At 42.5% G+C, this 14,109-nt stretch overlaps 1 protein-coding gene across 4 annotated transcripts in view; it reads left to right on the top strand.

Moving 5' to 3' along the window:
- mast1a (microtubule associated serine/threonine kinase 1a) overlaps positions 1-14,109 on the top strand; it is a 56,784-nt gene that overhangs the window by 13,650 nt on the left and 29,025 nt on the right. For all 4 annotated transcript variants that reach the window (XM_084005782.1, XM_084005781.1, XM_084005780.1 and 1 more), the window contains 3 exons: positions 11,790-11,878; positions 12,783-12,858; positions 13,312-13,384. In XM_084005782.1, the coding sequence (XP_083861908.1) occupies positions 11,790-11,878; positions 12,783-12,858; positions 13,312-13,384 (238 nt within the window). The remainder of the gene's footprint in view (positions 1-11,789; positions 11,879-12,782; positions 12,859-13,311; positions 13,385-14,109) is intronic.

Below are 14,109 nucleotides of genomic sequence, written 5' to 3'. Positions count from 1 at the left end.
AGCCCAGCGTTGATAGCCGAGCTCATGACGATAAACTCTCAGTCTGTTGGTCTCCTTCCTTCCCTCTCACTTGAAGGTAAACTTCTCTGGTTTGGCTTTTGAGCTCATGGCAGGGAGACAGAGCATTCTGGGACTGAAGCTGGATGACAAACAACGGAAGGAGGTCTTAATGTTTACACACAGGCTACAGTATAATCCCACACGTACATGTGTACATGGTGCACGGTACAAATTATCCCACTCATGAACAACACACAGGACATTTCACCCCACTCGCATGCAGTATAGGCTGTCCAGGTTATTATTATTTTTGCAAAAGAACCAAAGAAGAAAACTGCAATTCAGTAGAGCTGTGATAAAAACACAGTTTGCTATCTGATTTATTTAGCCTATATGCTCCCTTTCCCTTGACCCATAGTATAACACGTTGTTTTTATTGCTGATTATAATTACACTACGTTGAATATACAATAGTTGCACAAATCCAACCCTCACAAGAGTGATTTTGCACACATCTCCCATCTTTGTGCAGGTAATTCCGACTATTTTAAGCTTGACAACAGCATACATTAAGTTGATGGACCTAATAGCTCATAAGTATAGGTAGGCACCACAATTATCTACTTTGCCATCGATAGATGAACCATGGTTACAATGAAGCACGTACTCAGTGTTGTGGCTTTTAGAGGTCTCACAGATATTTTTCATACAAGGGGTTGAAAACGGGAACATGCTTATCTACTTCGTTGCAGCAGGAGATGCACAGCAAGGCTCGGTGACATATATCTGAGCAGCTGCATTGCCTGGCTGGTCCGTTTTAATGAAGGCGCTCGGTGCCGTGCAGTGAAAGATGGTATAGAACAGGAAAACTCCTTTCCGTGCTCGAGTCCTGTTGTTGGTGCCATGACAGCACCATCTGTTCCTGGCTGGTGTTCAGGCTGCCCTTAACCAAAACACACAGACTGTTTGTGCTTTATCTTTGCTGTTGAGATGACATGATAACACAACATCTCATACGCAGGCGTGAGTTGGAAGACAACCTGGCAACATGAACTGCATATGAAATAACTTGAATCATGTAGATCTATAAATCATATTTAGGCTTATTGGTAGCACTTCATGGTAGTCTACGTGAATTATCAGGACTTCATGCATTCATTAATTTATATCGTACTTCATTATCCCTCGGAGACCCACAGACCTATCTTTTTTGGGTGGGCTGTGGTGGGGGGTACTCTAGTCATAAATCAGTCTTTTATTAATTATGAATGTGTCAAATGGCTAAGAACATTAGGATGGAAGTATATAATTACCATTCCCATATCCAACATATTTTTATACCATTCAAGACTTAAAGCTATGGTCTACATTCTGAAAATCAGTTGAGCCTCTGAGACAGATTTGAAAAAAGCATCCCAGACGAGGGGATTGGATGGAGGGTACAAGCCAATGGGAGCCAATGGGAGCCTTCCGGAGCGATGGCTCCCACTGGTCAATTTCTATGCAGGCCTACGGCTGATAGACTGAATGGATTTTTTTTATTCCAAATCGTAGACCATAGCTTTAAATTAGATGATCAAAAATCCTCAAGTATCATCAGCAGTTGTTTTCCACGGTGACCTCACAGCGTTTTAATCTGATAGATATTTGGTCGAGGGAGCAGTGTGATGCTAAGTTCTAACACGCCATCACTCTGGCATTAAGTCATGTATGAGACACAGTTCATTCTTCTACATTAATGAAGGTCAACATGAATGAATTCATGCCTTTTCATGCACAAAGTCATAAAAATTCTTGTCCCCATTCACCTCCCCAGAAACTGTTCATCTCATGCAATGATCTAACACACTGTCATCCTATATTACTAATGTGAGCATTAAGAATGTATGCGTTTTTAAATATTTATTCCTAACATGCAGAATTATTGAATTGTATGATGAAACCTTAAGAGGAGCACTTGGCACATTATAACAGTTTTTTATATATATATAGAAAAAAAACAGTTTTTCATTGTATTTGATTCCCGAATGTTGTGACAAATCATTTACCTAAACCAAAGACCCTTCAGATTTGTGCCGGATATACGTTAGCTGACATCATAAGATGATTAATCAATTCATGGTTTGACAGAAAATTATTAAGCAGCAGTTTTAATCATTGATTTAATTCAGATTTGATTGGCCATTTTAAATTAATCAAAAAGGTAATCGGAAGATCCATCAATAATGAAAATAATAATTTGTTGCAACTGAGCAAATTGTAGAATGTGACCACTCTGAAATCAGCAGGTCTCGTGTTATTAAAAGTGCAGCACACAAACTCTGACCTTCTGTTTCAGATGTCGCCATCATGTGAAGTTATCAAAGAACTCTAAATCAAAGCATTTACTCCACGCAAACCAGTCAATGATCGTCTGCTCACAAAATTGCAGCGCTGCTGATTCAAAGTTGAACCATTTAGCCGTTCTTGTTTAGAACCATTAGTGTCATGATTTCAGTCTAGGAGTATTACGTTAGACGTTATATTAAGTTAAGCATCCTGCCGGCATCTCCATTCTTACTTCCCTCGAAGCAATATTAGCGGTGGCCTTGCTTGGTTGGGAATCCATATGCATTATCCGTAATCAGATTAAATCACTTTTAATGTCCATTAGACACGCTGCGAGACTCCCGACTCATGCAAATGAGCGCTCCTCGCCGAGGGAAGTGTTTTATTCCCTATGAGGTGATGGCTACGGATCATTTGCCGTGAATAAGGTCACGGCGGGAACAAAATGAAATGTCATGATCGTGGTGATACAGAACGCTTCTCCGGTCTCGGTGACCGCAGACAGCTGAGATGGCGTGGCGGCGAGACCAGCGCAGACAAACAGGAAACCAGCAGAGGAGAGATGGATGGTGACACGTGCAGAAAGGTCCCGATAGGTCTTTGTGCTTCCTGCTGCATCACTCTGCCTGAGGATGCACTTTCACACCTTCAGAGGACATCTGACAACACCTCTGAGTGGAGACGAGTAATGTGACGTCTCCATGTTTATTTTGTCCTGCTGACTTCTATTTATGTGGTGGGTTTCAGCCGGCGAATCTTTGGATTTGCCATGTTATGGAAGGCAGTGATTTAACTAGTTTTGAGCTTCACCTCCATTGCTGTTCTCAAACATTCGTGCAAAGAAATGTATTTATAACATTAAACTCCTGTACCGGGGGTCACAGCGTGCCAGTGGTGGCCGGTAGCCTCAGCAGCAGGGATTGAGACAGAGTGATCGCCATTTTTCAGTAACCAGCGTAGGATGAAATCATGGTGTAATTAGCAAGCTAGTTAGCGGACCAGCTAGCTACTAAATTTGTCAAATTGAACAACTTGATGCTTCAATCTCTTGTCACAGCAGAGGAAAGCATCATTCTGCTTAGCAATCACACGGACGCATCAAGTCATATCCATACAGCAATGTCAACGCTGCACCAGCCTTTCGTCATATGTGTGGTTTAATCAAAAGTGTGTTGACTTTATTCATCAGTCAGCCAGTTACTCATTCCACTATAAGATTAACTTTAATACAGAATACAGTCTGACTGCCAGCCAGCATGTTTATTTTACACCCAATTAGCCGGTAATTTAGTCGGCTGCTTCGTCTGCCAGCCAACTTTATATTCAATCACTCAACAAGCTACTTATTAGCGTTATAAACCGTCGCTTCACTTTGGAGTCGCAACAAAACACACTACCTATTTTATTTATTGAACTAGCACAAACTACTAGGGGTCTCGGTCTGTATTTTTTCTGTGACCTCCGTTCCCTTTTCTCCCTAATTCTTTCACTACATGTCTTGATCTCTTGTACAACTGTGATGCTGTGGTTGTTACTAAGTTGGTCGTCTCGTTCCCCTCCTTGCGTTGCTTCTCTTTTATGGGGTATTACAGCAAACGCCTCTATTTATGTCTCTCTGTCCTACATTGCATAGCAACAAGAAAGCCAAGCGACAACCCCTAACACCAAGGCGATCCTGTTGTATGTTCCCCTCACGGTTTCATCCTCTCTGTTTTCTTTTCGCCCCTCCTCTTTTTCTTTTTTTCACATCACCTGTTTGCTTTCATCAGCTGCATGTCAGCTTCAATCAGCCGTCCCCTCAATCTCCATCCCAATGCCTCACGCCTGATAAATCTGCACACGTGGCTTCATTTGGACACTTTCCCGAGTTCGGGATCCATCAACTTCCTGGTGGATGTTTCGGACGCTGCCAGTAAGGACAGTGGATGTTGTGTAACAGGATGCACTGACAGGGCAGACATTTACGGGATTAAAGGGATAGCGTTTTATCCCGTCTTTTCCATGCCATTTCCCACAGTGAACATGCACTCACCTTTAAGAGGTCCTGAGGGAGGGAGGGAGGGAGGGAGGGAGAGAGAGAGAGAGAGAGATGTCACCTGACAGGAAGTGAGCCTTGGACAGATCGATGCTGTAAGCATCAGGAGCGTCTGGTGTCCTCTGTGCCCTGTGAGTCAGCACCTGGAGCAGAAGATGACACTACTGACTGACAGACAACACACACACACACACACACACACACACACACACACACACACACACTCACGTCGAGTTAATGCGCTGCTGGTAAAACGCATTAAGCATGCACGAGCGCTCGCTCACACCTGTCACAGACTTGCATGTGCATGCAACTGGATAATGGGTGATGTCCAGTAGCACAGACACGCGACACACAGCACACACACACACTGGAACACACGTGTTGCTGCGATGTCCCGAACACCCGACATCAGACGGTTAAACGGCCCTCTCATGATGCGCCATCAAGCCGTCAGTGTCGCCGCTTCATTCCTAATCGTCTCATTACTTTAATTGATTTTGCATAATATGGAGCTGTTCTGTTTAAATGACTGCTCTGTTCTTATCGGTAGCCATCCGTTACAAGGAATGTTGCGATAAACCCGTCAGAGGCCTTTTTGTTTGTGGGCAGGAGGCGAGAGGACGCGGAGACGTCGCTTAGGAAGTAATTACAAAGAAGCATAATTCAATTAAATACTGTTATTTATAACCGCTACTTATAAATGTCCACAGGTCATGTTGTCATCATGTGAACAATGGGCTCATTGAAAATAATACCGCCATGTTAGCATGCTGATGTTAGCATATAGCTAGAAAAAACCTAGTGCCGTGTTCTTTTATGATGTAGCTTTGTATGATCAGGGGATTTTTATTGTTTTGTTTCCATTTTAGCCTAGAAATATTTTCTTTCTTTTTTTTATTGCCACGTGTCTTAATATTATTATTTTTTTTTTATGGTTTTCCAGCTGCATCGTTGTCCACTTATTAAGTTTATTGCAGAGATCTGCGTCCATGGTTACACTGTTAAAAATATGTCCGACACTGTCTCAAAATGAATGTGTTTTCTATAGTTTAGTGCACAAATCGTTTTATCGCCAACATTTGGGTTTTGCTGTCTTTCATTCCCGTCTCTGGTTTAGATAATCTTGCTAAACTGTTGGCTGGTTTACATCTTTTCTGTTTGTCCGACCAGTCGTGCTTCTTGCCCCATCTGTATTGTAGAGATGCTGTTGTGTTCACTAACCAGCAATTACCTCGGAGATTACAATGCTATTTATTGTATTATAATTAAGCCTATTTGAATGACTGATCACAGGTACTTCATGCACTTGTTCTATCCAGACTCATAGCTGAGTATGTATCAGTACCAGCCAAGCATCAATGACCTGCATTCTAGTCGTATTATTTGCAATACTTTTATTTCTGATGAATGTAGACAGTTTTTTTGGGTGTTTGGGGACCAACAATGTGCGTTTGGGTTGTTTCCATGAGAGGATGAGTGTGTGCACATTCATGGGCATGCGAGTGTGAGAGACTGATGGCCCAGTGCCAGCAGAGGGGCCTGCAAGGGGATAATTGCTCATCAAAGCTTCTCCACGAGTCATTACCACAGATTTAACCTCTGACCTCCAGGCCGTCGCAGCCAATGACGGTCCTAGGTTTCATTATTGGGAGCAGGGAGACACAGACTGGGGTTGTTGGCTGTCACATCTGTGTGTTTGCGTTTGTGTTTTTGTTGCTTTTTCTGCTTCTCTATTGGTTACCTTTGACATTGGTTGGTTACGTGACATCTGTTAATATTGTCTTCTCAACTTTGCTGTGTCACCATGCAACCCTGTCACCTCCAAAATAACTTTGCATACGACTTTTTTTTTTTTTTTGGCTACTTGGTTTTATTATTTGGTTGTCATTGCAGATGCATCTATTTTTATACTGTTGGTCTCCACCAAATATCCGTTCTCTTAGCTGCCAAATGCTTCACTGTGTTCACCAGCTGGTCGCTAACTAACTAAAAGAAGATGTGTGTCTTATCTGTGATGCAACAAAAATATTATGTAAGATTATATCTAATAAATGCAGTACGATACCAGCATGGTATTTTCAGAGATTTAAGCATATTTTGTTGTCTTTCCCGAATGTAGGATTTTGAATTTAGATTTTAGGATGTATTTTGACATTGAACATTTTACAAAAACATTCATTAGGACTTTGTTGGCAGGGAGTAGTTTCTCATTATGTTCAAAGAAACAGAATGCAGCCAAAGTGCTTTCTTTCTTTCTTTCTTTCTTTCTTTCTTTCTTTCTTTCTTTCTTTCTTTCTTTCTTTCTTTCTTTCTTTCACCTTGTTCCTCTCTCCTGTCACTGTTTGTGTTGTTTGTTGAGACCAGCTGGATGACAGACTCAGTCAGACGCGGCTAACACCATCACACCTCGTCTCTCTCTCACATATTAAAAGTTGTTTCACTTTCTCATCAGCTCTGGTGTCCGTCAACAGAGGCCCACACAATAGCAGCGTGCGCCATCAACCCCAATGAATCATAGCCGGCTCTGTCTGACTGGCAGCGCCGCTACTCCTCTGTCACACACACAGATTGAGCCTGCATGATGGATTACACAATGGATTGTGATGGATTATAAAACTGGCATTCACGTACAAACACACAAACAGGCTCAGCCGTATCAACAGGCACTGACTCTTGTGGTCTGCAGGGTGAGATCATGTTTAGTGGACTGACTGTTGCTGACGCTCACCTTCATTATTTAATTTGAATCAACCCAAGTTGTCACTGTGAGCTCTGGTGAACGTAGGAGAAATAGGAAACAGTTGGAGACGTCACTGTTTGCTTCTTTTGAGTGTGACTCTAAATGTGTTGCTATGGTAACGTGCATTCCCCTTCACATCCTTCTTCCCCAGCATCGCTCTGCTTCTTTTTGGCCAATTCATTAAGGACAGACAATAATTTGTTCTTGATTAAGATAATTGGATCCGAATGGGCTTGAATATTTTAAAGGAAAGTGTCTAGTTTTCAGCAGAGCATCAGTTTTCTGTTCAGAATTCATTTATGCGCAAGCGGGTGACTGAGTGAATTCAAACATCAGCAACTGCCTGGAAACGGAGGTGGCTGCTGGATGATGTAGTGTGGGGTTGTAAACTGACAAGGTGTTTATGTTTGACCGCAAAACCAGAGACATCTTAAGATTTATGGTTCAAAGATGTGTAGCATACTAACTGTCTCTCACATACACACACACACACACACGCACACACACACACACACACACACACACACACACACACACACACACACACACACACACACACACACACACACACACACACACACACCTTCTTAACTAGACTGAGGCAGGATGAGTCCAGCCAGCATGACCAGAACTGTGACGGAGTCATTTAGAGACACATTCACACACACATTCACACATTTTGCTAACCCATTTAAACCTTTAGCTACCGTCCCGTAACCTTCACTCACTGTCAGCGCTGTGACAGTTAATTATGTGGCTGGGATGCCAGGGCAAGGATTAATATGAACCTCTCCTTAAATATATCGTCCTGCCTTTCTGATCATCGTGCTGTGTCTAAGAGATATATGGACATGCCAGTGACTAGGATAATAGTTTTTTTTATGTATAATGTTGTCATGTTGTTACATGAATGCATCTGTTTCTTCACGATTTATAAATACTTAGTTGTTGCCTAACTTAAATTCCTGTGTTGTCTTCCTCGCTTTGTTCTACATGTCGTATACACATTTTTTTATCTTACTTTTTTTACTGTGTTCATTAACCACTTGAAGGAAAAAACGTTGCTTCATGGGGAACCATTTAAAACGATTCATATACGCTATTCCTATGGTTTAAGGCAATCCAAAAATATGAGTAAACATGAACAAGTCAATCCCCCCAAATAAGTGCAAAAACTTAAACGTGTACACACACCCACACTCTGGATGTATATAACGTATAACTAATAAGCTTTGGAACTTCATTCATAGAATTTATATTATAAATATGATTATTAATAACTTACATTAATATTGTGTGCAATAATCCACCTTATATCCCCTCTCCCTCTCTCACTCTCTCTCTCTCTCAAACACACACAGCGAGCAAAGCGGATCTCAGTCAGAAAGTCCAAATTCATCCCAAAGAGATAGATGTAATCCAACATTCCCAACATGATTTTATGTATCTGCTCTGCAGCAGACGGGCTGGTCTGTTTCACCGGCAGATTCCCCTCACTCACCCTTAAAGTCAATTATTCATCAATACTTCTGCCTACAAATCCAGTTGTTTTCTTCCATGGAGCCGACATCAAAAGTAGTTTGGTTCAGTAAAATGTCCGCTGTCAGTCTTGCTTAGTGGGCACAACGTCCCACTACTGCTATTACTATACGGACAGGCCCCATCTGGTATTGATAATCTATTAGGGTGTCGACAGGGCGATCTAAGTATGCAGAAGATCGATCAGCGCGGCCCTTTAATGTCTCTTTTGATGCTCTATACTATTTTGCTCAGTGACATGTACAGGAATCCTGAGTCTGCTCGACTCTAACTGAGTACTTATAGGAGATGCAGGCCGACATGGTGGCGCTCTCCGCTGCCATCATCAAAATGCCAAATGAGGGAACATCTTTGTGTTCATCCCACCAGACTGGTAAAAGTGAAGCTGCGCTGGAAGCTAATGTTGGTTCAGCATCTTTAAGATGCCCTCATCGATGATGATGATGGTGTCGCTCATCGTGAATTATCGTCAGACTCTGTTGTCCTCGGCTCTCCGGACTCATTGTGAAGTTAGCGACTTAGCTGGTGAACATAGTGCAGCATTTGCACAGATATAAGTCCCTCAGGAGCTGGTGGGGACCAAACCAGGGCTAAAAGGAGAGGGACTATTGGACATTCATCAGGGGGACAATAACTGTGTGTCCAAGAGATGAGGCAACTCTAACTAACGTGATCGCCACTAGATGATGACAGCTTTGACACATCATCAACAACAGCAAAGACTTGCGTAGCGCTTCCCCCTGGTGGCCTAAAAATAGGTCAGTTCATGCAGGTTTAATGCAACGTTATGTTGGTCTTTCCTTTAATTTGTCACCCATCTGTTAATAAATTAAATCCAATAGAACGGTTTGTAATGTAGCCACATGGCACTGCTTTGAGTATAATTTTCACTATTTTGTGCTTTGAACTTAAATAAATTACTTATTCCAGTCAAAGTAAAACATTTAAAAAAGGGTACGAGGATGAAATCATCCCAAAATAACAGCCTTCTCTGGAATACTGCAACTATCCACAGATGGATGTACCTACCTTCCTCTCCCTCCTGCTGCTTCTGTCGTATGTTCTCCTCCTCACTGTTGCAGGAATACAAGTAGCAGAGCTCTCTTGTGACCTTTACTGCTGATAAATATGTGGCTGGCTGCTGGAGGATAGAGTAAAGAGCAGCAGTCCTATTTCACTTCTTTTTTTTTTACAGTGCAAAATGCTTTGGGCAAGATTCCCTTTTACAGCATTCGTTTAAGATAACAATGTTAGAAAGCATTGTGGCAGCAAGAGACTTCTGGCTTTATGCTTAGATTAGATTGCTTTGCCCTAGTGGATTTTCATTTTGTTACTGATAATAGTTAAGTCAACTCTATAACCTCAAAAAAGAGGAGCTAGAGCGGAAGAAAAGAGTTTTCTGGACTTCACACATTTCAATTATTCATCATTCTGAGGGTTCATTTCGAAGAAGGATGAAGCAGAATGAGAATAGAGCAGAAATAATGGGAGAAATGAAGGAGAAGCAGATGATTGAGGAGTCATCAAAAGATGAAAATATAGACTGAAAATAACAAGCAGTGGGAAAAAGTCACGGAAATGAGGCGGGTAGCATTAAATCCTTTACCCTGTAATATGGTATGAAATGTTAGAAACTCCACCTGAAAGTGAAAACGCTGGCAGAGTCGAGCTGTAGATGTGATGAATCATGAATCAAAAGCTAAGAATATATTCTGGAGCGAAGCTTGACTAGCGTATGCTCAAGTGATTCAGCTTTTGATTGAGGGAGAGCTGCCATGAAAATGTGGATTTGAGAAACGACAGGTTAAGGAGCGAGTGAAGAGAAAGATGATTGCAAGCAGGAAGAAAAAGAGAAGTATGACACAGACAGGAAATCAGAGGAACGTACTGAGGGCACTCTGGTCTCTTCACTTTTTTTTTTGGTCTTGTTCTTTTATCCCTCTCCTCCCTCCCCCTTCCCTCATCTCCTCTTCTGAGAGCTGTAGCGAAGGGTGGTGTTAAGCCACTTCCATCCAAAGCTAATGCATTTCCCTTAAATATTTCAATATGCTCCGGCTCTGCTCTGTGAGGTTGAGTACAAGCGCTCCCTCAGCCGGCGCCCACAGAGACACACTGCCACCGATGAAATCCAGCAAGGGTTTGATGTCTCCGCGTGCTAGAAACAACTGCTGAAGATTAGCATCTTAAAAAGAGTGGAGGATGTGGCAGGATATAGATTATTGATCGAGGGAGATGCAGCAAATAGCCAATGTGTGTTGTGTGACAGTGCGTTCCTTTCACTTTTATGTGTGCATCTGTGATGGATAGCGCTTCCTTCATGTACAGCAGGGTGCTGGCTGATGCAACACGGAGCAAACTTGTTCTGTTCATCACAAAGGGTTCTGCTCTGCAAAAATCTGGTCTGACAGAGACTCTAGTGAACCACACAGACGAGCCCCAAATGAGCAAACCCAGTCCTCACATGAAAATAACCTGAACCTCCCACTTTACGAGCTGTTGTGCAGGAAAGCAAACCTCGTGCATCTCTGTGTGTGATTCCTTTGTGAAATTATTCAGTGCGCTGGTAGCAGGAGCAGCGGAGTGAAACCTTTATTGTTCAATCATTTCAGTTCTTACTATACCTGTCCTCCCCGGTCCTTTTCTTCCTCTCCGTCTGTCTCTCCATCTCCTCATCACTCCTGCCATTATATTTCATGGCAGCAGCTGTCGCGAGGCCGGACCTAGAGGAAATTAAAAATCTTTGTTGCTTTGTCGCTCTCCCCTGTGGGTGGGCGGACATCAATAAAGTATTATGGCCTGCCACATGCATACACACATTCACACACGAGACATAAAGTGCTCAAGCTACGGATGCATACACACTTACGCCACACATGCTGTACTGTAGGCTGCACATTTACTCAAGGTGACAAGTAAGCACACAGACTCACAGCCGAGCAACCGCAGCGTGTTCATTACCCTGGGGGTCACTCAGCGGTGTGTGTGTGTGTGTGTGTGTGTGTGTGTGTGTGTGTGTGTGTGTGTGTGTGTGTGTGTGTGTGTGTGTGTGTGTGTGTGTGTGTGTGTGTGTGTGTGTGTGTGTGTGTGAACTATCATCTGACTGGAGAATGACTGACTTATTCTTTGTTCTTGTATATGTTCTAGTTGCAGAACCAGTAACAGGAAGAGCCTCATCCTGACCAGTACGTCGCCCACTCTGCCACGACCGCACTCTCCACTGCCTGGACACATAGGTCAGTATTTAACAAGTTATACACATGATACAGTGTGTGACATTAATAGTGTATTTGGCCCTTTATATATATATTATTTTAATTTATTTTGCTTTTTTTTTTTTAAATAATTACCTCATTGACTTTACTTTAATGTATCAATACAAAATGAGTATAAATGGCTTGGTATTTTTGGTTTTATTTTTCTAAAAAACAAAAAAAACAAAGAAAAAATAACCAAAATGGTTAGCCTTAAAGGTCAAATTTAAATCTCCTCCCATTATTTCAAGTCTAACCTTTCTGCAATGATGTGTCAGTATACTGTGACATCACTGTAGCAAGGTTTAAACCACCGATGCAAGAGCGCCACAACATCACCAAGACAGCTCAGACCGAAGAAAACAAGCATCTAACATCAGTCACTGTATTAACTCACTGTTGTCATAGTAACGCAATACGCTTTGTGGAATGTGAGTTTTCAAGGTACACAGCAATGACAAATACAGACAATGAAGTCATGGACAGGATTCTTGTTGTTAACACTGACAGATCAGGCCGATTCATTTTAGCCCTCGGTTAGTCTGAGACAAGTGAACCATGGATGCCATGGAAGAGAATCACTATGACGAGTGGAATAAAACTGTTATGGCACCACGGCACTAAGAAGCAAAGGATTTCCAGCTGGTGTTGAGTTGCTCTATAATTAAATGTGAATATATCAATAAAGTAATTTAATAGTGTAGGACAGGATAAGATACATTCATTCTGAAGGTGTCGGTTATCAGTGTCTCTGGTAATGAGGTTGACTAAATCAAATGGAAATGACTTGCAGAGTTGTCTGAAACCTGAGTTTTGGTATATTTTCCTGCACATTAACCCCCGGTGTATGTTTCCTGCTCTGTTCTGTCCATACGTATTGTAACAGGAAGCAGTCCGCTGGACAGCCCGCGCAACTTCTCACCCAGCGGACCTGCCCACTTTTCCTTCGCCTCCTCTCGCAGGTTGTCATCCCTCCTTAATTCACACAATAAGTCGCACATGCAACGTTAGAAGAGCAGCGTGAAGCAGTTGAGTGGAATTGTTGATAGGATTATTTTTACACTCCCTCAGGGAACTCACCACACACACACACACACACACACACACACACACACACACACACACACACACACACACACACACACACACACACACACACCAAGTGACCATGTGGCAGAGGCGAGAAAGCAGGCCCAGATGAATTAGTGGAGGTGCCACCAACGTGTGTCACTCACTCTGAGGACGTGTCAGACATGGCTGGAGGAGGCCTGAAGGGAGGGAGGAATAAAAGCAACAAATGTGTAACTGGATAGAAAGGAAGTGACGGTGGTGGGAATGCTTTATGATTGTGTTGTTTGGAGGGACTGAAATGGAAAACTCCAATATTTGATTCTCTTCTCTGTTTTTTTCCTCAGGGCTGATGGTCGTAGATGGTCCTTGGCTTCTCTTCCCTCCTCAGGATATGGCACCAATACACCCAGCTCAACAGTAAGTCTAAGAGCCAGAAGAAAGTAGTTCTAATTGATTTATTGGTGTTTTACTGCATCTTCTTGAGGACAAAAGACTAATCAATGGGACAACTTTTGTTCCCCTCTTCTGGTTTACTCAACCGTCCCACACTGATTTCCAATCCAATACCATTGTTGAACCTAATTTAAGCATCCAGGGCCAGCTGATTGCTGTGGCACTAAAACTTAGCCACTTTAACTAAATTGAACTGTACTTTGGATCGGTCAAGTCCGGCCAATTCCCAATCCACTTGATTAAACCACTAACAGCACCGATACCAACTCTGCATAATGTGAGCTCATCTGCGTCTGCAGCTCAGGTGGGAGAGAAGATTGGCTGCAAGGTTTGTAGCTCGATTCCCGTTGAAGTGTCCTTGATGAAGACAATGAACCCCCAAATGGTGTTTGTGAAAAAAAGTGAGTCACTTTGCACAAAAGCATCTGCCAAACCAGTGTTACATAACATTGAAGAGCATCAGACGTGGCAGCGTTTCCTTCATCTGTCGTGCATGATTACTGCAGCAGCCTCTGCGTTCAAACGCAGGATGGAGCTGAGTCAGTGTGTCCTTGTAACACTGAACCTGTGGCTATCAAACAGGACAAACAGGGTGTCACTCTAAGAAAAAAGGGTTCAAACCGCTTCTTCCTTTTCTTTCCTTTTTTTTTTTTTACCAAGAACCATTTGCTTCTGATGAACCCTTTTTG

Source organism: Eutrigla gurnardus (assembly GCF_963514095.1).
Source record: "Eutrigla gurnardus genome assembly, chromosome: 3".
NCBI lineage: Eukaryota > Metazoa > Chordata > Actinopteri > Perciformes > Triglidae > Eutrigla > Eutrigla gurnardus.
The sequence above is the reverse complement of the archived record's forward strand: the minus strand, read 5'-3'. Positions and strand labels throughout refer to the sequence as shown.